General features: G+C 42.1%; 2 protein-coding genes across 3 annotated transcripts in view; both read left to right on the top strand.

The window, feature by feature from the left end:
• The window catches only part of LOC123748978 (synaptogenesis protein syg-2-like), a 108,794-nt gene extending 105,967 nt beyond the window's left edge, over positions 1–2,827 (top strand). The window contains exons 8-9 of the mRNA XM_069334863.1: positions 2,473–2,603; positions 2,789–2,827. Of these exons, the coding sequence (XP_069190964.1) occupies positions 2,473–2,603; positions 2,789–2,827 (170 nt within the window). The remainder of the gene's footprint in view (positions 1–2,472; positions 2,604–2,788) is intronic.
• Positions 2,828–3,218: 391 nt separating this feature from the next.
• On the top strand, positions 3,219–20,867 carry LOC123752318 (nephrin). 2 transcript variants are annotated; one of them, XM_069332648.1, is made up of 9 exons: positions 3,219–3,365; positions 5,291–5,441; positions 10,203–10,232; positions 12,964–13,261; positions 14,075–14,198; positions 16,838–16,979; positions 17,134–17,273; positions 18,248–18,615; positions 19,091–20,867. In XM_069332648.1, exons 1-9 carry the CDS (start codon positions 3,242–3,244, stop codon positions 19,379–19,381), a joined length of 1,668 nt encoding a protein of 555 aa, XP_069188749.1. In that variant the 5' UTR covers positions 3,219–3,241; the 3' UTR covers positions 19,382–20,867. The 2 variants fall into 2 exon arrangements, with proteins under 2 accessions (XP_069188749.1, XP_069188756.1); XM_069332655.1 differs by lacking the exon at positions 10,203–10,232.
• The last annotated feature ends 2,194 nt before the right edge of the window (positions 20,868–23,061 follow it).

Raw genomic sequence — 23,061 nt, 5'->3', positions numbered from 1 at the left:
ACCTGTGTTCCCTTGTTCGTGTACCCTCAACCCGTACTAGTTCCAAGTGCTAATTCCAGAATTACGAGGTATAAGTTAAAAGGAAAGGCTACAGGAATTAAACCTCACATCGCTGGAAAATTCTGGGAGTCAAGAATACAATATCCAACATTCTCAGAGTTATTCATATAGGAGAATAAAACAAGCTAGTTAACACGGGTGGTACTCGCACAAGGGAACACAGGTGGAAAATGAGTTCTCAAATGAGCCACAAACTATAGAAAGAATATTGAAAGTTAATGCCAGAGTAGTTAAGAAATGGGATGCATTAGGAAGTGATGTGGTGGAGGCAGACTCCATTCACAGTTTCAAATTTAGATATGACAGAGCCCTTTCAAGATATCCAAATATATTTTTAGTTCCTAGGATCGGTTTTTATAACGTTTCATTAAAATTTGGGGAATATGTTTATACCAGATCTCGTGGATCTTCTTTGGGTCTATCCGGGCCGAGGGGACACTAAAAAGCCCCGAAATTATCTCAAGATAACCTCAAGATAACCTATCAACCTCTTGAGGATTATTACTGCCACCACAACACCCTGTTGACCAACCATCAAGTATTGTTTTAGTTGTTAACAAAGTCCAGAAATTTATCCCATATTATATACACCCAGAAACAGGATACACACCTCTCGGAGTGCGTATGCCCCACCTCAACAGAATGAGACCATAAGACCATATTTCTGCCACAGATCTACATGGTCAGAAAGCTTCGGGCCATCAGAAGATAGATCCACGACGGGGCTAATGGCCAGATACTCGAGGCTAGCCCCAATGAGTCCAACTAGAACCTGTCATTACTAAATGTTCAACACCATTAACACTCAAGGCCTCAAAGTGAGTTTTAACTCACTTTGAGCATCATCTCTCATCTGGAAGAGATCTTCTCCACTTGGAGATAATCTTAGTCTCAACTCATTCCTCAGAGGAGATAGTGTAGGTGGAGATGCTGTCAGTGTTTTCCTTCGGCTGACTCCTTCAATAAACTTAGATCATGAATGCCAATAGAATCGCTCCAGCGCTCCCATTATGCAAATGGTCTATAAATTCCTTTTTTTTATTTTCGATTTCGAAGCAATAGGGATTTCGTTGGAAAATTGACTCTTCAGGTAGCTGAGTTTTCTCTCGTGAGAAATTTGTGTACACACACACATACACTTTGGGGGGTACATGTGTACACAGACACACACTCACTGGGTACTTGTGTACACACACACACTCACACACACGCACACACACACACACACACACATACACACACACACACACACACACACACACACACACACACACACACACACACACACACACACACACACACACACACACACACTCACTGGGGTACTTATGTACACATCTTGGGGTAACTGTGTACATAATCTAAGGTAACTCTGTGACAAACTCATGCACAATTTAAAGAGCCAGAGAAGAAATTCTGAGATAACTGTGCACATGTCTCTAAATGTGCACAGTACACAATACTGAGTACACAGTACTTTCAATACACAGAATGTGCCAGTATACATACAGTGACGTCTCTGAGCTCACACACCCCTGACATCAATGTCTATACATACCCATGTGACACATAAGCCTATGTATACAACCTGAGGACACAGGATATACCATATGGTGTATCCCTGAGGGACACACGGCCCACATATGGTTTCAGGTTTTATAAGTATGACAAAACTACCTCCTATACGAACACACGAACGATGAAACACGATTCAAAGAAGCCATACGACCCAAATTGACCTGATTGCATTCAGCTCGCAACCTGATGAACTAATTAAATGCAGCCCCAATTATGCATTGTCTTAAATTATTACATTTTAGGGCGCAGAAAGTCGCACAATAACGTGACTTAAGGAGAAAGTCATTTTAGGCTAAATTATTATTATTATTATATATATATATATATATATATATATATATATATATATATATATATATATATATATATGCGAACTAGCCTTAATGGTCCCCATTCAGGCTTGAATGGGGGACCTTGAATTCAATTTATATATATATATATATATATATATATATATATATATATATATATATATAACTCACACCTCAGTTGCATATTGTCCTGGGGACCATTCAGGCTTGTTCGCATATATATATATATATATATATATATATATATATATATATATATATATATATATATATATATATATATATATATATATATATATATATATATATATATAAAATAGCAGTTGTCTCACACGAACTTATGAGTTAATAGGTCTTCTGCAGTTGCCATTATTCTTATGTTCTTTTATTCTTTATTACACCAGAATCACACACCCACAGTCGCCCCCGTGTGAATAACCTCCCACGGTGGTGAAGTTAATTGATGTTTACTCCCTTAACCTATCTCTTTATTTCTCTCACTTCTCTCACCCACCCTCTTCAGACCCTCCTGAGGTGCATGTGGCTCCAGGCTCCTCCCTAGACCTCAACCACATCAAGGAGGGAGATGATGTGTACTTCGACTGCCACATCAAGGCCAGGCCAGAGGCACATAAGATCACCTGGACTTTTAACGTGAGTCTTATGCCTTGTTTTTTCTCCTCTATAAGCATTTTCCCTAGAGTGTTTTTCCTTACCATTAGTATTAGGATTTTTCCCATTGAAATTTCTTCCCACATCTGTTGCTCACAAAAGCACAAATGGGTTCTGATCTTTTTACTCTTGGGTTAATAATGGATATGTTATTCATTTTTCTTTAGATATTTTGTGGAAAGTATATTGTCACTGGTAGTAATTAGAAATATTATGTGTGAAAGTTTTACTCTTGTGTAAAATCCTTATTATTATGCAGAAAGTAATATGATATGTTCAAAGTTATGTAAATATTATATATATACACTTATAAACTTCGGGTGTAGCACGTGGGTATATGAATACATATTATTCTTTAATAAATCATTCTTCTGTATAATAAAATTATTTATAAAGTTCCACACATTAAACTTTATGGCTTTTTTTAGACCAATGAACATTTAACATATCCAAATGCTGTTATTATTATAGCAATTATACTAGAAATAATTACCATGATGACACAAATGATAGGTGTGTGTCATTATTGATAATTGGTGTATATTGGCAGCAGCACTAACAGTCCCCTGGATCCTTGACACAGGGAATGGAAGCTCCAGCAGAACGTGAGTGGAGGGGTGATGGTGGTGGGGCGGTCTTTGGTCCTACAGAAAGTCTCCAGGAAACAGGCAGGGAGCTACGCCTGCTCCGCCACGAACAACCAAGGATCAAACACGTCTTCGTCCATTCTCCTCTCTGTCAAGTGTAAGTATGTGACCCGTCTGTCGTAGGGCTTATATAAGTCTTATAGACCTGTCGGTCTATAAGCTCCGGAAGCTCACAGTTCCTGCGACGGCGCTGGAACCAATCGTATTGGCGTTTGCCTTTCCATTGGAGACTTTCAGCGCCGTGAAGAGGGGGGGACCTGCTGCCTGGGTAACAGCTTCTCCGTATCAACCTACCCTGGCTTTGCGAACTGGAGAGGCCACTCCAGACCTACAACCAGAGCGCAACTCCATAGTCTCCTGAGACTGATGGATGCCTACTACTACTACTACTATAGACCTGTCACAGTGTCAGACGAGCAGTCATGATTTGTCAGGGCCTCCATGACTGGCAGGCTAGTTGACAAGTAAAGAAGGGAAGGGAACTATCAGGAGAAAGCTCCGAAGCAATTCGACTATATAGAACTTGAAGGGATCAGGATAAGGATTTGGGAAGGATTGGTGCCCAGCAACTTGGACGGTCGGGGATTGAACGCCGACCTGCATGAAGCGAGACAGTCGCTCTACCGTCCAGCCCAAGTGATTGAGCAATGACATATAAAGAAACCGATCTAGACGGACTCGAAGGGGGGGGATATGCTCAGCAAAACTGCAAACGGAAATTTTGCCTGCAAGTAAGAAAGAGAAAGAAAGAAAAATATCTGTTGGCGAATATGTGGTGGATTTTCTGGCGAGTTTGTGAAGTGGAGAGAGTACGAGACAGGAGGGTTTTCGGAGTCCTTGTGATGTTCAGCTGTGGATTAGAGGAACACACACAAGGCTCTCAGACCTTAGTGTGTTGTGCCCTGTTGCTCACAGCTACAATAGGAAGAATAGAGGCGCAAGAAGTAGGAAGATGTTATGAGTGTTATAAGGAGAAATTGAACTATTGGAAGTAGTAGTGGAAGATGTTCTACGAGTATGCAAGGGAGGAGAGATATAAGGAAAAGAATAAATGCCAGAAGAAAGAAATTGATGAGTATTTTACTATTTATATTTACCATTTATGCCGGCAGGATCGAGCTATTAGCTCTTGGACCCCGCCTTTCTACCTGTCAGTTGTCTAATCTACTGATTCCCAATCAATTTTTTCTTCTATCATATCTACTACACAGTTCTATCACACACACATTTCCCAGAGTACAGCCCGAACCAGCTGTTCCTGTCGAGATAAAAACAAATATACCCATTTGTTTCTGCCTCGACAGGAAATCGAACCTGGGCACTTAATATTACGATGCCAGAGCGCTGCTCACTTGGCTGCGATGACCTGTGTACTCACCTAGTTGTGCTTGAGCTCTGGCTCTTAGGTTCCGCCTCTCAACCGTCAATCAACTGGTGTACAGATTCCTGAGCCTACTGGGCTCAATCATATCAACATTTGAAACTGTGTATGGAGTCAGCCTCCACCACATCACTTCCTAGTGCATTGCATGTGTGTGTGTGTGTGTGTGTGTGTGTGTGTGTGTGTGTGTTTACTAGTTGTGTTTTTGCGGGGGTTGAGCTTTGCTCTTTCGGCCCGCCTCTCAACTGTCAATCAACTGTTTACTAACTACTTTTTTTTTCACACCACACACACACACCCCAGGAAGCAGCCCGTGACAGCTGACTAACTCCCAGGTACCTATTTACTGCTAGGTAACAGGGGCACTTAGGGTGAAAGAAACTTTGCCCATTTGTTTCTGCCTCGTGCGGGAATCGAACCCGCGCCACAGAATTACGAGTCCTGCGCGCTATCCACCAGGCTACGAGGCCCCCCTCGTAGTGTGTGTGTGTGTGTGTGTGTGTATGTGTGTAATAGTGTGTATGTGTGTAATTGTGTACAGGTGTGTATAGAGTGTGTTTATATAAGTATAACAAATGTTAACTTAGGAATCCGCAGATACACGCCGAGTGTTGAATCAAGCCTATAATACGTGTCTGCAGACTCGCCCGTCTGCGGGATGGAGCAAACAGATGTGTACGGTGTGGGACGCCATGAGAAGACTACTGTAACCTGCAGAGTGGAGGCTGATCCTCCTGTAACCACCTACCGCTGGGCCTTCAACAACACTGGAGAGTTTGTGGACATCCCCCAGTGAGTTCTCTCTCTTGAACAGTGTCTTGACATCATCTTGTGACTTCTTCATCATCTTCATGTAGTCTGTTAGCACAGTATTTAAGGTTACATTTCTTTGAGATATTTGTGGACGTGTCTCTTCCTTGAGCTATACACCTGTTTCTTGTGGCTGTACACCTGTTAATTGATGATTTTCATCTGTTTCTTAAGGCAGTACAGCTGTTTCTTGAGAGTATCCATCCGTTTCTTGAGGATATTCATCTGTTTCTTGAGGATATCCATCTGTTTCTTGAAGATATTCATCTATTTCTTGAGGATATCCATCTGTTTCTTGAGGATATTCATCTGTTTCTTGAAGATATCCATCTGTTTCTTGAAGATATTCATCTGTTTCTTGAGGATATCCATCTGTTTCTTGAGGATATCCATCTGTTTCTTGAGGATATCCATCTGTTTCTTGAAGATATTCATCCGTTTCTTGAGGATATGCATCTGTTCCTTGAAGATATTCATCTGTTTCTTGAGGATATCCATCTGTTTCTTGAAGATATTCATCTGTTTCTTGAAGATATTCATCTGTTTCTTGAGGATATCCATCTGTTTCTTGAAGATATTAATTTGTTTCTTGAGGATATCCATCTGTTTCTTGAGGATATCCATCTGTTTCTTGAGGATATCCATCTGTTTCTTGAGGATATCCATCTGTTTCTTGAGGATATCCATCTGTTTCTTGAGGATATCCATCTGTTTCTTGAAGATATTCATCCGTTTCTTGAGGATATCCATCTGTTTCTTGAAGATATTCATCCGTTTCTTGAGGATATGCATCTGTTCCTTGAAGATATTCATCTGTTTCTTGAGGATATCCATCTGTTTCTTGAAGATATTCATCTGTTTCTTGAAGATATTCATCTGTTTCTTGAGGATATCCATCTGTTTCTTGAAGATATTAATTTGTTTCTTGAGGATATCCATCTGTTTCTTGAGGATATCCATCTGTTTCTTGAGGATATCCATCTGTTTCTTGAGGATATCCATCTGTTTCTTGAAGATATTCATCCGTTTCTTGAGGATATCCATCTGTTTCTTGAAGATATTCATCCGTTTCTTGAGGATATCCATCTGTTTCTTGAGGATATCCATCTGTTTCTTGAAGATATTCATCTGTTTCTTGAGGATATCCTTTTGTTTCTTGAAGATATCCATCTGTTTCTTGAGGATATCCTTTTGTTTCTTGAAGATATCCATCTGTTTCTTGAGGATATAGACCTGTTTATTTCCTATGCATCTATTTTCCTCAATTTTCCTTGCTTCCGTATTTTCTTTATATCTTTCTGCCTTTTCTGTTTGCATTTTCTTACATGTGTTCTTTGTCTTACTTCCCTCTCTTTCTATTCCTTCCTATAATTGTCTTCAAATTGTATTTTCTTTCCTTGCTTTCTCTCTCTCCTTTCCTAGTTTCTTTATTTATTCTGTCCTTTCTGCCTTCCTTCCTTCCTCCATTCATTCATTTATTCTTTCATTCATTCATATTATTGCCCAATCCACTACAAGTTGTCAAGAGCATCGTGTTCCTTGTGAACATATGTTCAGGAACAGTGTTCAATTCCTCTTATCTTCCTTCCTTTCTCCCCCTTCACTTGTCCTCTCTCGCTTCCTCTCTCAATACCTCTCTTCCAACCGTTCTTTTTCCCTCCCTTTCTCTATCTCTCTCTCTCTCTCTCTTCCCTCTCTCTCTCTCCCTCACTGTTCCTACCCAGGTAATAGTGTGGAAAATATTGAACTACCTGTCTCCTCACACTCCCCTCATCCGTCCTCGACCCTCGGCTCCCTTCCCCTCATACAACACAGCCCCCACAAGCCTTTACTCCCTCATAAAACTCCCCATTACGCCCCCACACCCCACTCTTTTTCTCTCCCTGATACTCCCATTATGGTCCTACACCCATTCTTCCCTCCCGGCTCCCTATTTCGAACCTACACTCACCCTCACTCACCTTGTCAACCTATTACGCTCCCACATATCACTCATTCTTCCTTGCCAACATACCACATACCCTGACTACATCTGTCATGTTTCCCCGCAATATAATAGGCGCTATTTAGTGTATAGAGTGGCAATATATCATGCAGTAATATCACTCCATCCCACCTGTCTCTGGTGCAGTTCCTGCTGCTGCTGCTACTTCTGCTGCTGCTACAGCTGCTTGTTTTGCTGTTCTGCTGCTGCTCTTAGTGTTTACATAATACACTTATTTTTAATATTAGTTCTTCCACAACTGTTATTTCTTCTACTGTAATATGATCAGTAATATGACTTTCTAACTCGAACTGCACTCTCACTCTCACTCTCTCTCTCTCTCTCTCTCTCTCTCTCTCTCTCTCTCTCTCTCTCTCTCTCTCTCTCTCTCTCTCTCTCTCTCTCTCTCTCTCTCTCTCTCTCTCTCTCTCTCTCTCTCTCTCTCTCTCTCTCTCTCTCTCTCTCCTTAAATTATTTTTTAATTCGGCCTTGGAAACACAAAACATAATGCTAATGTTCCTGATGAAACTGCAAGCTGAGACCTCTTGTCCAACATCAGCTCAGAGGCCCGATCCTTGAAACATTTATTTATTAAGCTTATTATTAGTTTCCATTAGGATTAAACTTCGTTTAATTAGTTGCAATCAATGGATGAAGCTGGAAGTAGAAGTTCACCTGTTCAGGAAGTTCAGCTGTAAACCAGACATTTCATGTGGTTGGTGAACTTTATTTCAGAGATCTCTATATGTTTTGAGCAAACATGTTCCAAACAGAGTGATGTTTTTTGAGGTTACAGTCAGGATGAGGCTGTTGATTGCTGAGCGTCTTGTGTTGTGATTGCCAACTTCTGGTTGTCAACACTGATGCCACTAAGAAGACAGATTCAACAAGAAACCAGCAACAGAATGATCTTTCCTGAAGCCATATTGTCGATTGTACAGTAACTGACATTGATCAGGGAAAGCGGTAACTTCATGAGAGAATATTGGCCCAAGAATTTTGCTGGCAATGGGGAGCTGTGGCACTTGGCTGTAATTACTAACCACTGACCGGTTCTTCCGTTTCTGGACTCGAACTACGTCGGCTTTCATCCAACCGGGAAGAGTTGGTAGAGGCGCGTGGGAGGCGAAGTCAAGCAGTCGAATGACTTAAGTTGAGGAACTTCTTCCTACCAACAAAAGTCACTACTGTCATATTTGACACATTCCATTTGTCAAATTCGATAGGTGGAATGTGAGTATTGTTTATACAAGATGTTTTTACTCCTGTCAGATTTGACAGAACGTTCTGAACGAACTGGATCTTGTTCGTTCGAACTATATCTTGTTCGTTCCAACTGGATCTTGTTCGTTCGAACCGGATCTTGTGCGTTCGAACTGGATCTTGTTAGTTCCAACTGGATCTTGTTCGTACCAACCGAATCTTGTTCGTTCCAACTGAATCTTGTTCGTTCCAACTGGATCTTGTTCGTTCCAACCGAATCTTGTTCGTTCCAACCGAATCTTGTTCGTTCCAACCGAATCTTGTTCGTTCCAACCAAATCTTGTTCGTTCCAACCGAATCTTGTTCGTACCAACCGAATCTTGTTCGTTCCAACTGAATCTTGTTCGTTCCAACTGGGTCGTGTTCGTTCGAACAGGATCTTGTCTTCTTCTGGAGGTCGTTCCGGATCTTGAACCTGCACCTTAGTTGCGAAACGACTTCTCATGGTTGATGGTTACAGCTGTACCATCTTTCTGGTTAAGTGGTGAGATTGTATCCTCAAACGAATTGCCCTGAACGATCGTTTTAACCCGAGGTCACCAGGCTTTGGATCAATTCTAATACAAGTTTTTTCTTGTTTCTGATTCCCAATGAGAGATAGGGAACCTATTGAACCTTTTTTATGATGAAAACCTTTGTGAGTATTTTTCTTGCGACCAGATGTATGTTTGTTATCACATTCTATCTTTCTCATTCTCTTTTTTATCTATTTCTTTTCTTATCTCTTTTTCATTGTATTTTCTATGGCTTTCATCTATATATTTTCTTTCAATTTATTTCATTATCTCTTTTTCTAATATATTTCCTATCTCTCTTTTCCCTCTATCTGTATCTTCCTTTACTCTCCATATCTATCTCATTTCTTTCCTCTCTCTTCTCTCTATCACTCTATCTACTGTCTGATCCTTTTCTCTTTCTCTACATCTATCTTAATACTCTCTCTCTCTCTCTCTCTCTCTCTCTCTCTCTCTCTCTCTCTCTCTCTCTCTCTCTCTCTCTCTCTCTCTCTCTCTCTCTCTCTCTCTTTCTCTCTCTCTCTCTCTCTCTCTCTCTCTCTCTCTCTCTCTCTCTCTCTCTCTCTCTCTCTCTCTCTCTCTCCATCTCACTCTCTATTTCTCGTCTTTTCAGTTATTTCTAAATCAACACTAAACATAGGTATCATCTCTGCATACTTACTGTAGATACAAAACAAAGACTCTGTAAAACAAGAAAAATTTGCATGATTTGTGTCTTTGTTTATTGCTGGCTAAAATTAGTTAATGATATACTTGTCAATGTTAATGTATAAGTAACGTGAGGTAACTAGAGTTAATTTCCTTTGCGTCTTATTTAGCTTGAGGTTAATTTTTTTGGCTCACGGGAGTTAATTAACATGTGTTGTACGGAAGCAAGGCTTATATCATGTCATGTTCCAGTAAATGAGTTCAGTTCAATATATGAATGTTTTTAAGTATAATCAATGTTAAAATGGTAATATGTTATCTATTTCTTGGTAGCTCTCACTACGATATCAAAGGAGATGGAATGTGAGTATTATTTGTATATTTTAAGTGTTAAAAGTATTTGTTGGCAGTGGTTAATGTTTGGATGGTAGCAGTGATGGCAGTGGTTAATGTTTGTGTGGTAGAAGTGATGGCAGTGGTTAATGTTTGGGTGGTAGCAGTGATGGCAGTGGTTAATGTTTGGATGGTGGCAGTGATGGCAGTGGTTAATGTTTGGATGGTAGCAGTGATGGCAGTGGTTAATGTTTGGATGATGGCAGTGATGGCAGTGGTTAATGTTTGTGTGGAAGCAATGTTGGCAGTGGTTAATGTTTGTGTGGTAGCAGTGATGGCAGTGGTTAATGTTTGGGTGGTGGCAATGTTGGCAGTGGTTAATGTTTGTGTGGTAGCAGTGATGGCAGTGGTTAATGTTTGTGTGGTAGCAGTGATGGCAGTGGTTAATGTTTGGGTGGTGGCAATGTTGGCAGTGGTTAATGTTTGTGTGGTAGCAGTGTTGGCAGTGGTTAATGTTTGGGTGGTAGCAGTGTTGGCAGTGGTTAATGTTTGTGTGGTAGCAGTGATGGCAGTGGTTAATGTTTGGGTGGTGGCAGTGATGGCAGTGGTTAATGTTTGTGTGGAAGCAATGTTGGCAGTGGTTAATGTTTGTGTGGTAGCAGTGATGGCAGTGGTTAATGTTTGGGTGGTGGCAATGTTGGCAGTGGTTAATGTTTGTGTGGTAGCAGTGATGGCAGTGGTTAATGTTTGGGTGGTAGCAGTGTTGGCAGTGGTTAATGTTTGTGTGGTAGCAGTGATGGCAGTGGTTAATGTTTGTGTGGTAGCAGTGTTGGCAGTGGTTAATGTTTGTGTGGTAGCAGTGATGGCAGTGGTTAATGTTTGGGTGGTAGCAGTGATGGCAGTGGTTAATGTTTGTGTGGTAGCAATGTTGACAGTGGTTAATGTTTGTGTGGTAGCAATGTTGACAGTGGTTAATGTTTGTGTGGTAGCAATGTTGGCAGTGGTTAATGTTTGTGTGGTAGCAGTGATGGCAGTGGTTAATGTTTGTGTGGTGGCAGTGGTTAATGTTTGTGTGGTGGCAGTGGTTAATGTTTGTGTGGTGGCAGTGGTTAATGTTTGTGTGGTAGCAATGTTGGCAGTGGTTAATATTTGTGTGGTGGCAGTGGTTAATGTTTGTGTGGTGGCAGTGGTTAATGTTTGTGTGGTAGCAATGTTGGCAGTGGTTAATGTTTGTGTGGAAGCAATGTTGGCAGTGGTTAATATTTGTGTGGTGGCAGTGATGGCAGTGGTTAATGTTTGTGTGGTGGCAGTGGTTAATGTTTGTGTGGTGGCAGTGGTTAATGTTTGTGTGGTAGCAATGTTGGCAGTGGTTAATATTTGTGTGGAAGCAATGTTGGCAGTGGTTAATATTTGTGTGGTGGCAGTGATGGCAGTGGTTAATGTTTGTGTGGTGGCAGTGGTTAATGTTTGTGTGGTGGCAGTGGTTAATGTTTGTGTGGTGGCAGTGGTTAATGTTTGTGTGGTGGCAGTGGTTAATGTTTGTGTGGTGGCAGTGGTTAATATTTGTGTGGTGGCAGTGATGGCAGTGGTTAATGTTTGTGTGGTGGCAGTGGTTAATGTTTGTGTGGTGGCAGTGGTTAATGTTTGTGTGGTGGCAGTGGTTAATGTTTGTGTGGTGGCAGTGGTTAATGTTTGTGTGGTGGCAGTGGTTAATGTTTGTGTGGTAGCAATGTTGGCAGTGGTTAATGTTTGTGTGGAAGCAATGTTGGCAGTGGTTAATGTTTGTGTGGAAGCAATGTTGGCAGTGGTTAATGTTTGTGTGGTGGCAGTGGTTAATGTTTGTGTGGAAGCAATGTTGGCAGTGGTTAATGTTTGTGTGGTGGCAGTGGTTAATGTTTGTGTGGAAGCAATGTTGACAGTGGTTAATGTTTGTGTGGTGGCAGTGGTTAATGTTTGTGTGGAAGCAATGTTGACAGTGGTTAATATTTGTGTGGAAGCAATGTTGACAGTGGTTAATATTTGTGTGGAAGCAATGTTGGCAGTGGTTAATGTTTGTGTGGTGGCAGTGGTTAATGTTTGTGTGGAAGCAATGTTGACAGTGGTTAATATTTGTGTGGAAGCAATGTTGGCAGTGGTTAATGTTTGTGTGGTGGCAGTGGTTAATGTTTGTGTGGAAGCAATGTTGGCAGTGGTTAATATTTGTGTGGAAGCAATGTTGGCAGTGGTTAATATTTGTGTGGAAGCAATGTTGGCAGTGGTTAATATTTGTGTGGTGGCAGTGGTTAATGTTTGTGTGGAAGCAATGTTGGCAGTGGTTAATATTTGTGTGGAAGCAATGTTGGCAGTGGTTAATATTTGTGTGGAAGCAATGTTGGCAGTGGTTAATATTTGTGTGGAAGCAATGTTGGCAGTGGTTAATATTTGTGTGGAAGCAATGTTGGCAGTGGTTAATATTTGTGTGGTAGCAGTGATGGCAGTGCTTTTCTTAATAATTACATTAGTTGTGGCATTAATCTCATATTGGACAATATTTCATTATCAATTGCTGTTGCTGCAGCAGCAACAACAGCAGCAGCAGCAGCAGCAGCAGTAGCAGTAGCAGCAGCAGCAGTAGCAGCAGCAGCAGCAGTAGCAACAGCAGCAACAGCAGCAGCAGCAGCAGCAGCAGCAGTAGCAGCAAAAGCAGCAGCAGCACAACTAAATTACATAACCACTGGTAGAAGCCGTAATAAAATATCTATACATAACTCTACCACCACAGCAAGTCACAGCGGTCGGACCTCCGCTACTCCCCAGTGAGCGACCTGGACTACGGCACCTTGCTGTGCTGGGCCACCAACGCCGTGGGCATGCAGAGGACGCCCTGCACCTTCACCGTGTTCCCTGCAGGCAAGCCGGACGTCGTCACCTCCTGCAACGTCTTCAACGAGACGGAGGAGAGCGTGTCTGTGTCGTGCGAGCCAGGCTACAGCGGCGGCGTCGACCAGACCTTCGTCATCGAGGCTTGGGACGACGGGGTTATCAGAGCCACAGACAAAAGCGACACTCCCATTCTTCAGGTAAGCTCTCTCCTAGTGCATTTATGGGGGATTTTGTCCTGTTATTCACAGTGCATTTATGGGGGATTTTGTCCGGGTATTTGCAGTGCATTTATGGGGGATTTTGTCTGGTGTTTCACAGTGCATTTATGGGGGATTTTGTCCTGTTATTCACAGTGCATTTATGGAGGATTTTGTCCGGTTGTTCACAATGCATTTATGGGGGATTTTGTCCGATTATAATAGTGAATTACACAGTGAAATGTTATAAAGAACAGTCCCCTAAATATATATCGTTCACCTTCGAAATGAGAACCTTATATTAAAGCTGTATAATGCTTCATAAGTGCGCCTCCCCACACGCACCATTATCCACCGCCCGAACAGGCAAGCTAATTGACAAACAAGCTACAGAACAAGCAACCTAACTACGTAAATGTTACGTAACAACCGAAGCTGCTGTATATCTATATAATATAGACTGAAAGACCTGTGTTTACTATGAGAGTAAACATTCTGTGTTGTAAAACGTTCGTTATTTAACAGGAAAAGAACGTTCCTAGCCACATGGATTGGTCGAACGACAGTCTCGCTTCTTGCAGATCGGCGTTCGATCCCAGAGGATCCAAATGGTTGAGAACCGTTCTATTCCTCCGTCCTATCCTATTCCAGATCAACGTTTCTTCCAAACGCTGGATAGTGGTAATGACTTATCGCTCCAACCTGTTAATTTCCTCACCTTATCACCTGGATGCACTCACCTAATTGTGCTTGCGGGGGGTTGAGCTTTGGCTCTTTGGTCCCGCCTCGATGCGTGTGTTTTTTCTCTTGCAGCTCGCTGGACTACGACCCGGGACTCGCTACACGCTCAAAGTCTTCGCTAGCAACGCTATGGGACGCTCGCTACCCTTCGTTTTCACCGCCTTCACCCTCACTGACGTGGCCGAGAGACGTACAGGTGAGTTGATGCCTGCAGGATTGATCAGGGAGGGAAGTGGTCACCTAGAGGGATTATAGATACATCTCTGATGACGCTAGGTGAAGAGGATTGATTATTGTAGCTGAAAATGTTTTGTTAATAGAAGTGATTCCTTGCTGCAGCTGGAAGGGATTGTATGTTTCAGCTGGAAGGGATTGTATGTCTCAGCTGGAAGAGATTGTATGTCTCAGCTGGAAGAGATTGTATGTTTCAGCTGGAAAAGATTGTATGTTTCAGCTGGAAAGGATTGTATGTTTCAGCTGGAAGGGATTGTATGTCTCAGCTGGAAGAGATTGTATGTCTCAGCTGGAAGGGATTGTATGTTTCAGCTGGAAGAGATTGTATGTTTCAGCTGGAAAGGATTGTATGTTTCAGCTGGAAGGGATTGTATGTCTCAGCTGGAAGAGATTGTATGTCTCAGCTGGAAGGGATTGTATGTCTCAGCTGGAAGGGTATTGTATGTTTCAGATGGAAGAAACTGCTTCTTGTAGCTTGAAAGAAACTCCTTATTGTAGTTGGAAAAAAAACTTTTTGAAAATGCTGGAAGGGATTGTTTCTTGTGGCTGGACAGAACTACTTAAGAGTTGTTGGGAAGGACTGATTGTTGCAGGTGGACAAGGGCCGTGTTAATAATACTTTAGTTCAGTGTTTTTCAGCCTTTTTTTTACCTCATAGGACCCCCTTTCCCCCTTTGTTTATTTCAGAAACTTTATGTAAAACACTCTTCCTCCCACCCTGCAATTTCTTTATGACACTGAAAAAGGCATTACACTTTGCTAATATATTTTTTCACTGTGAGCCTTGTGCTTGGGGTTTGGCAGCTAGATTCTTGATATTTGGTTTGATATTTGTGAGTTTTAGTCGTATGTCTCCTAGAATGAATATATATCACTTGTATTTCTTTCCTTTACCAATAATTTATTGGGTGCACTAAAGACACGTTTAACCAAGAATGAAGTTGGAAAATACAATGGTTCTTTAGTCCTTTCGGATCACATGTTCGGATGGAACTGTTTAGTTGTATTTGCCAGCCGGAATTCAATCATTCCGGCCTATTCAACTTTGTATTCATCATTGCAGTTTAGTTCAATACGTTCCTCCGAGATGTTTGCACTGAGATGATCCAGCATACATGGCTTGACTTCAAAAGAAAGTGAAAATCGGCTATTCACTTCCTCTTTCAATGACATTAAATAATCTCGATAATTTTAAGATCTTCGTCTGAGATGTCAAATTATTTATGTTGCTTCTTTTGTACTTCACAAAAAAGTTCCTTTTGTAAATTGATTCGAAAACAATAGTTTTTTTTCTTTTCAAAAATTTAAAAACACGTTTACAGTCTAGCAACGAACATAATTTGCCTTGAAGTTGAAGTGAAACTTTATTGAGTTTTCGAATAAAAATCAAGATAATAAAGAAGATGTTTCATTTGTGGTTCAATATATTTTCTCTGCCAAATCAGACCCCTCCACTTTCTAAGAAACTAGCTATTGCATCAAATAAGTTTGCAAATCTGGCTCGGCAGTTTCCTAGCCAGATTTGTAGACTCAAATTCACTTCAAGAAGATCTTGAAGAACTTCAAGACAGGGTTTCGAAAAGGTAGACAGATTGGCAGATGCAGTTTAATACTGACAAATGTAAGATTCTGAGGCTAAGTAATGATGATAGAGTTACAGGAGCCTGATGGTGAAGAAGTTGCAAAATTTGATTGTGAAAAAGATCTGCAGGTAATGATTACTAAGAATATAAAGCCAAAAAATTGCCTACTCTCATGCTAAAAGCATTTCCATTCATCATATGACTGCTTCCAGCACTAAGAATCCTGTGTTTTGAATTCCCTTCATATTTAAAGAAAACAAGTCACTAATTTACCCCCGTCCCCTTTGTTATAAAACTGGCGTTTTGATAAATCACTACACTTTGTAGTAATCTGATTCACACTGTTCCTCCTAATGGTGTTTATTTTATTCCCTGTTCTTCTTGTCCTCTCCGAAATTGTGGTGAAGCTGTCAGTATTCTTAATCTACTGACAGCCTTAAAGAACACAAAAAAGTGTTAATATTCAGCATTATTTCTATTAATTTTGCTATACAACTTGCTCGATACACTTAATACACTAATTCGTAAATAGTTCTAACTTTCCCTACTATCGCATTTGTGGTTATACAGTAGAACAACTGTTGTTCTTCTCAAGTCCTCTGACATATCTCTGTGCATTTTGACTCTGCATTCTATGCATTCCTTTTTCTCAAAAAGTTTTAATATTTTCTGCACATAATTCATTAAAAATAATGTGAAGGAAGGTATTTTTCTAAGGTATTACCAACGTTATAAACATTATTAAAATAGGGTAAACATATTACAATTTTAGGGATAATTTTTCTTTCTAATGTTGGTATTCCTGCTTCTCTAGAATCTCTGGTGACTAGAGATACTGTAACATTTACTGTAACTGTAAATATACACTGTAACAATTACAGATAGTCTCGCTGGTGCATTGCAAAACAGGACTACTGCCTTTACAACTATTAATCTTGCTACGACTAATACTATTACAACTATTAATAATGCTGGTGCTGGTTCCTCTGCCCCTGGTGCCACAACTTCTAATCCTCAGCCTTGGGAGCTGGTAAGCCCGGGGAGCCCCTAAGCCCTATCGTAGGGTCTGTGATCGGTGGGGTGCTGGCCGTGGCCCTGCTCCTTGTCATCGCCCTGGTGGTAGCCAAATGCAAGAGACGGAACGCACGAGAAGCCCACAGGTGAGTAGCCCTCCAGGCACTGTACTGGGGGGTCTAGCTCGGTCTTAGTGGGGACTGATTTGTTCACTGTGGTGTCTGGCTGGTGAGGTGTAATAGGGAGAGTTGTAATAGGTGTAATAGCGAGAAGTACAGGGCACCTCTCTCCCTTCCTCAGCCTGCGGGAGAGCAGCAGTGCAGGCGACGCCGCAGGCTACAAGTCCTGCGGGAAGGCCGAGACGAGGCAGGACTCCGGACTTACGGACACCACGGACACCCACGGACACTCTGGCCCAGACCTCGTCTCCGCCTCGCAAGGTGAGTACGACGCCAAGGTAGGACATTAAGGTAGGACATTAAGGTAGGACATTAAAGTAGGACATTAAGGTAGAACATTAAGGTAGGACATTAAGGTAGGACATTAAGGTAGGACATTAAGGTAGGACATTAAGGTAGGACATTAAGGTAGGACATTAAGGTAGGACATCAAGGTAGAAACACAATAATACGATGTTAAATGCATGATAAAAACGCAAGACCGTGAGAGAGAGAAAGAGAGAGAGAGAGAGAGAGAGAGAGAGAGAGAGAGAGAGAGAGAGAGAGAGAGAGAGAGAGAGAGAGAGAGAGAGAGAGAGAGATAAAGAACGCCAGAGAGAAGAAATGAGAGTAAGAGGAGAAAGCAGAATGAGAAGCAGCAACGAATGACATACAAGAAGCATAAATGGCAGAGGACAACAACACCAAACAAAGGGGAGTGAGAGAAAGCACCGGACAAGCGCATGAGGAAACAGGAGAATGGAAGGACAGAATAAAATTTAGGAAGTGTAGAAGTGGCTTTATGGGGAGAGAATGAAAGGTGGAGAATTAAGAGAAAGGAAGAATCATGGGAATGAGGATACGGAAGGAGGAATGAATACAGGAAAACGTATAATTACCAACTATCTAATTACCGACAACATTATAGGTCTAATTAATGAAAATTTTCAAAGTGAGATAAAATATGGCGCGAAAATTCACACAGCAGCGATACAGAGAAGCTGTTCAAGCGAGAAGGGAAGGGAATTGTCGGGGGGAAAGCGCCAAGCCATGATGACTATACAGCACTGGGAAGGGATCAGGATAAGGATTTGGGATGGGAGAGGTGGAAAGGAATGATATCCAACCACTTGGACTGTCGGGGGATTGAACGCCGACCTGCATGAAGCGAGACCGTCGCTCTACCGTCCAGCCCAAGTGGTTGGACCGTTCAAGCGAGAGTTATCATTTGATTGTATATTATCTCCCTGGTACAGAGTCGGCCATGATGACCCATTCTCACGACTCCAGCACGCCTCTGATTGGCAACGGCCGCGTCACTCAGGGAAAACAGGAACAGCTGTATCCACCACAACAGCAGCAGCCGTATCCACTACAGCAGCAGTATTCCCCTCAGCAGCAGCAGCAGCAGTATGTTCCGCAGCAGCACTACCCTGAGCAGCAGAAGCCGTCACACATAGTGATGGTAGAGGCCTCTCCAGCAGGGCAAGAAGTGCCGTACTATCAGGAAGATCTGCCTGTGGAAGGTGGTAATAGTGGTGGTAGTTCTGGTTCGATGCCGTACACGCCGCAGAAGGTCACTTACGTGCCCGTGTACGACTACCAGCACCTTCCCCAGCACAAGGTACGTGTGTACAACCCCCGTACTCATCAACACATTCCTTATCATTCATCACGTTCATGTATCGATTTGAATATGTTGTTAAATGCAGGTCGCTGCCATGTTATATATATATTGCAATATGCAATTATCAACAGAGATTTCCCACTTTATACATCCTTCACTGTGATGAAGAGCATTACGGGCACCTTACCTGACAGGTGTTTAAAATGCAACAGAGCATATCTGACAGGTGTTCATAATGCAACAGCGCTCATCTGACAGCTGTTTATATGCAACAGCGTTCATCTGACAGATGTTTATATGCAACAGCGTTCATCTGACAGATGTTTATATGCAACAGCACTCATCTGACAGATGTTTATATGCAACAGCGCTCATCTGACAGATGTTTATTATGCAATATCACTCATCTGACAGATGTTTAAAATGCAGGTCTTCGTGTCGTCTTACTGTGTTAATCTGTGCACCTTTGCAGGCTGAGAGGGAGTGGGCGGTGAGTGAAGGAGTGTGGACTGGGACGCCCGTGACCGCCGTGACCAAAGACCAACCGGACAGTTCGCCTTTGTCTCCGTACGGGGTAGTGGACACCCGGCGGCATTCTGCCTACCTGCGGCCACTGGACCAGCTTCCTGGCCAGCTGAGCCAGCTGCCCCCTCACCTGACAGATCACCAGCTGGCTAGGCAGTACCAGCCGACGCCCCACCACCCACCACCCACCACCCCGAAGCTCTTTCAACCCACCTCGGAGCATGAAAGTGCTGTGTAGTGGTGATTGCGCAGGCGCTGGGGGTTTGGCGTGGCTGTGCACCAGTTATGCGTTCTGGGTAACGCATGGATGGTACTTGTACTCTATGTTGGAGTGTAAGGCTGGTTTTTGCAGTTTAAAGTGTGGTGCAGACGAGGAGTCACAATAACGTGGTTAAAATATGTTGACCAGACCACATACTAGAAGGTGAAGGGACGAGGATGTTTCGGTCCGTCCTGGACCATTCTCAAGTCGATTGTGGTGCAGGTACTCGAGTGGTGGAGTGTTTAGGAGCAGGACTGTGGAGGGTGAGGTGCTGTGGAGTGCACTCAGCGCCACACCTCTCAGCCACACCATTCAGCGGACATAGAAGGAGCTGTGACCTCGCCTCAGCGCCACCCTCCTACCTCCATAGATATCACTGGTGGTGTTTACAAACGATCTTTCATGGAGATAAAACTCAGTTCTCTGATATCCAGGGAACATATTATGTGTGAGTGTATGAATGAGTGTATAAGTATTAGCCTTGTATGATCTATACAAGATGAACATTATACCACGAATTGTCATGATTTAACTGGTTAAACGCTAACAATGAAAAACATGAAAGTTCAACAGAATATTCTGGGGCTGAAACACACATACGCCGCAGTTGCTAATGTTAAAAATACTACTTGAAACTATAGTGAAAAACTAATGAAAACTGTTGACATTTCAGTGATGTGTTAAGGAAAATCATGATATCTAGTCCTTGTGTCTAGTAGGTGTGTGACCTCAAGTGAAGAGTTCTTCTTCAGGATGGTAAGAATTCCCAGTTTGAAGACTATAAGGTGTTAAAGGCATCCATTGATTTATTTTTGTACTTATGTCAGGTGTAATTCATGTTTTCAAGTGTGTGCTATTTTACCTGTGGAGCAAGTCAGCTATTTAAATCAAGATAGATGAGATTTTATTTACAGTGTAGAGAAAAATAAGTGATAGTTTGCAAGAGACTCTGAAGAATTGCAGAAGCTATTACATGTATTTGTGTGTGTGTGTGTGTGTGTGTGTGTTTATGTGCGTGTGCTTGCGTGTATGTGTTTGCGCGTGTATGTGTGCGTGACTGCATGTGTGCGTGACTGCATATGTGCGTTTGTTAGATTATACTTAAATTATTCAACTATTCGTATTATTTATTTTTCTAAGCCTTTGAATCAAAATAAATATCTTCAATGTGTCAAATTACTAACTTCAGTTCTCAAACTGATCTCATATCACAAGATCTCTCTCTCTCTCTCACACACACACACACACACACACACACACACAACATGGGTTCTGGACAGGGAAATCGTGCCTAACAAACCTTCTGGAATTCTATGATAAAATAACGAGGATAAGACAGGACAGAGATGGTTGGGCAGACTGCATATTTCTGGACTGCCAAAAAGCCTTTGATACAGTACCGCACATGAGACTGCTGTTCAAGCTCGAGAGGCAGGCGGGGGTGGGGGGAAAGGTCCTAGAATGGATAAGGAACTACCTAACAGGAAGGAGCCAAAGAGTTACGGTAAGGGGCGAGAAGTCGGACTGGCGAACAGTAACAAGTGGAGTACCACAAGGATCGGTGCTGGGACCAATTCTATTTCTTGTGTATGTTAACGACATGTTTACAGGCGTAGAGTCCTACATGTCGATGTTTGCGGATGATGCAAAGTTGATGAGAAGAGTTGTGACAGATGAGGATTGCAGGATCCTCCAAGAGGACCTGAACAGATTGCAGAGATGGTCAGAGAAATGGCTACTAGAATTCAACACGAGCAAATGTAAAGTTATGGAAATGGGACTAGGAGATAGGAGACCAAAGGGACAGTACACAATGAAGGGGAACAGCCTACCTGTAACGACGCGTGAAAGAGACCTGGGGGTGGACGTAACACCTAATCTATCTCCTGAGGCACATATTAATAGGATAACGACAGCAGCGTACTCTACACTGGCAAAAGTTAGAACATCATTCAGAAACCTAAGTAAGGAGGCATTTAGGGCGCTTTACACTGCCTACGTAAGGCCAGTCTTAGAGTATGCCGCCTCATCATGGAGTCCCCATCTGAAGAAGCATATAATGAAACTGGAAAAGGTTCAGAGGTTTGCAACGAGACTCGTCCCAGAGCTACGAGGGATGGGGTATGAAGAGCGCCTGAGGGAACTGTGCCTTACGACACTAGAAAGAAGAAGGGAGAGGGGGGACATGATAGGAACGTATAAGATACTCAGAGGAATTGACAGAGTGGACATAGACGAAATGTTCACACGGAATAGTAACAGAACGAGAGGACATGGATGGAAGCTTGAAACTCAGATGAGTCACAGAGATGTAAGGAAGTTTTCTTTTAGCGTGAGAGTAGTGGGGAAATGGAATGCACTTCAGGAACAGGTTGTGGAAGCAAATACTATTCATAATTTTAAAACCAGGTATGATAGGGAAATGGGACAGGAGTCATTGCTGTAAACAACCGATGCTCGAAAGGCGGGATCCAAGAGTCAATGCTCGATCCTGCAAGCACATATAGGTGAGTACATATAGGTGAGTACACACACACACACACACACACACACACACACACAAGGGGAAAAACAAAACAGAGCTTGATTTTGAGGGATTCAATGAAGAAAGCATTGATATTAGTAGTCTACATAACAAGTTGGTAAATTTAGATACTATAGTGAACTCTCATGTAGAAATAATTAGTAAATTGAAAGAAAGTAATGACCATTTGAATAGCAAAGTTTTATGTCTTGAGGGTTTAGTGAAAGACTTGCGCAAGGATAAGAATCAATTGGAAACAAATTGCAAAGCCATGGAAGAAGAAAATAAACTCTTAAAAATAGCTTTGGAAGAAGTTAAAGTAAATTTAAACATAAATGACTACAATAGGTTAGGCAAGGAAATTCAACAGGAGAAACAGCTTTTGTCAGCACAGATGGAGGAAGTTACACAGGGAATAGAACAGTGCAAGAAAGATATGCAACTCACTTATGCACAAGTGGCCAAGGAGAAGGAAAAAATAGAAGAAGCAGTAAAGGAAGTCAAACACTGCAGCAACCAAGATAAAACAAACATTAGGCTGGAAGTGAGAAAAGAATTGGCATCTAACCCGAAGTTGGTGCAAAACACAGTTGATCGGAGTAAGTCCCTGATCATTTTTGGCTGCAAAGAAAAGGCGATAACATCTAGGTCAGAAAGAGCTGTAGAAGAAGCTAAAGTAGTAGATAAAATTGTTGGCCTCGTGGAAGGTCTTACAAACAGAGAGAATGTGTGCGACTACAGGAGAATAGGCAGGTACGTAAAAGGGAAAGATCGACCTTTGAGGATCACCCTAAACGGTGCCAAACAGATGGAAGAAGTACTAAGGAATGCTAGAAAATTGCAAAGGGATGAGGATGGGAAAGGGTGGTCGTTAAGACGAGATCTTTCAAAAGAAGATAGAGAGAAGCTGAAACTGAACCTCGCCGAGGCAAAACATTTAAATGAGAGCAGGAATGAAGAAGAAATAAATTCTTTTTTCTACAAAGTGATAGGGGTAGGCAAACCAGTAAAGTGGTACATAAAGGCAAACCAACAAAATCAATAGAGAGAGGGGGAGTGAAGAATAAGGAGAGGGGGAACAAGTTCCTGAAGATTGCATACACCAACATAGATGGAGTGAGATCGAAGATAC

This window comes from Procambarus clarkii, chromosome 4 (genome assembly GCF_040958095.1).
Source record: "Procambarus clarkii isolate CNS0578487 chromosome 4, FALCON_Pclarkii_2.0, whole genome shotgun sequence".
Classification (NCBI taxonomy): domain Eukaryota; kingdom Metazoa; phylum Arthropoda; class Malacostraca; order Decapoda; family Cambaridae; genus Procambarus; species Procambarus clarkii.
The sequence above is the reverse complement of the archived record's forward strand: the minus strand, read 5'-3'. Positions and strand labels throughout refer to the sequence as shown.

Excerpts from the sequence above, each read along its gene's own strand:
- LOC123752318 (XM_069332648.1), top strand. The coding sequence starts at position 3,242 with ATGGTGGTGGGGCGGTCTTTGGTCCTACAGAAAGTCTCCAGGAAACAG. Across the intron at positions 16,980-17,133 it reads AACGCACGAGAAGCCCACAG|CCTGCGGGAGAGCAGCAGTG; the intron begins GTGAGTAGCCCT and ends TCCCTTCCTCAG. Across the intron at positions 17,274-18,247 it reads CCTCGTCTCCGCCTCGCAAG|AGTCGGCCATGATGACCCAT; the intron begins GTGAGTACGACG and ends TCCCTGGTACAG.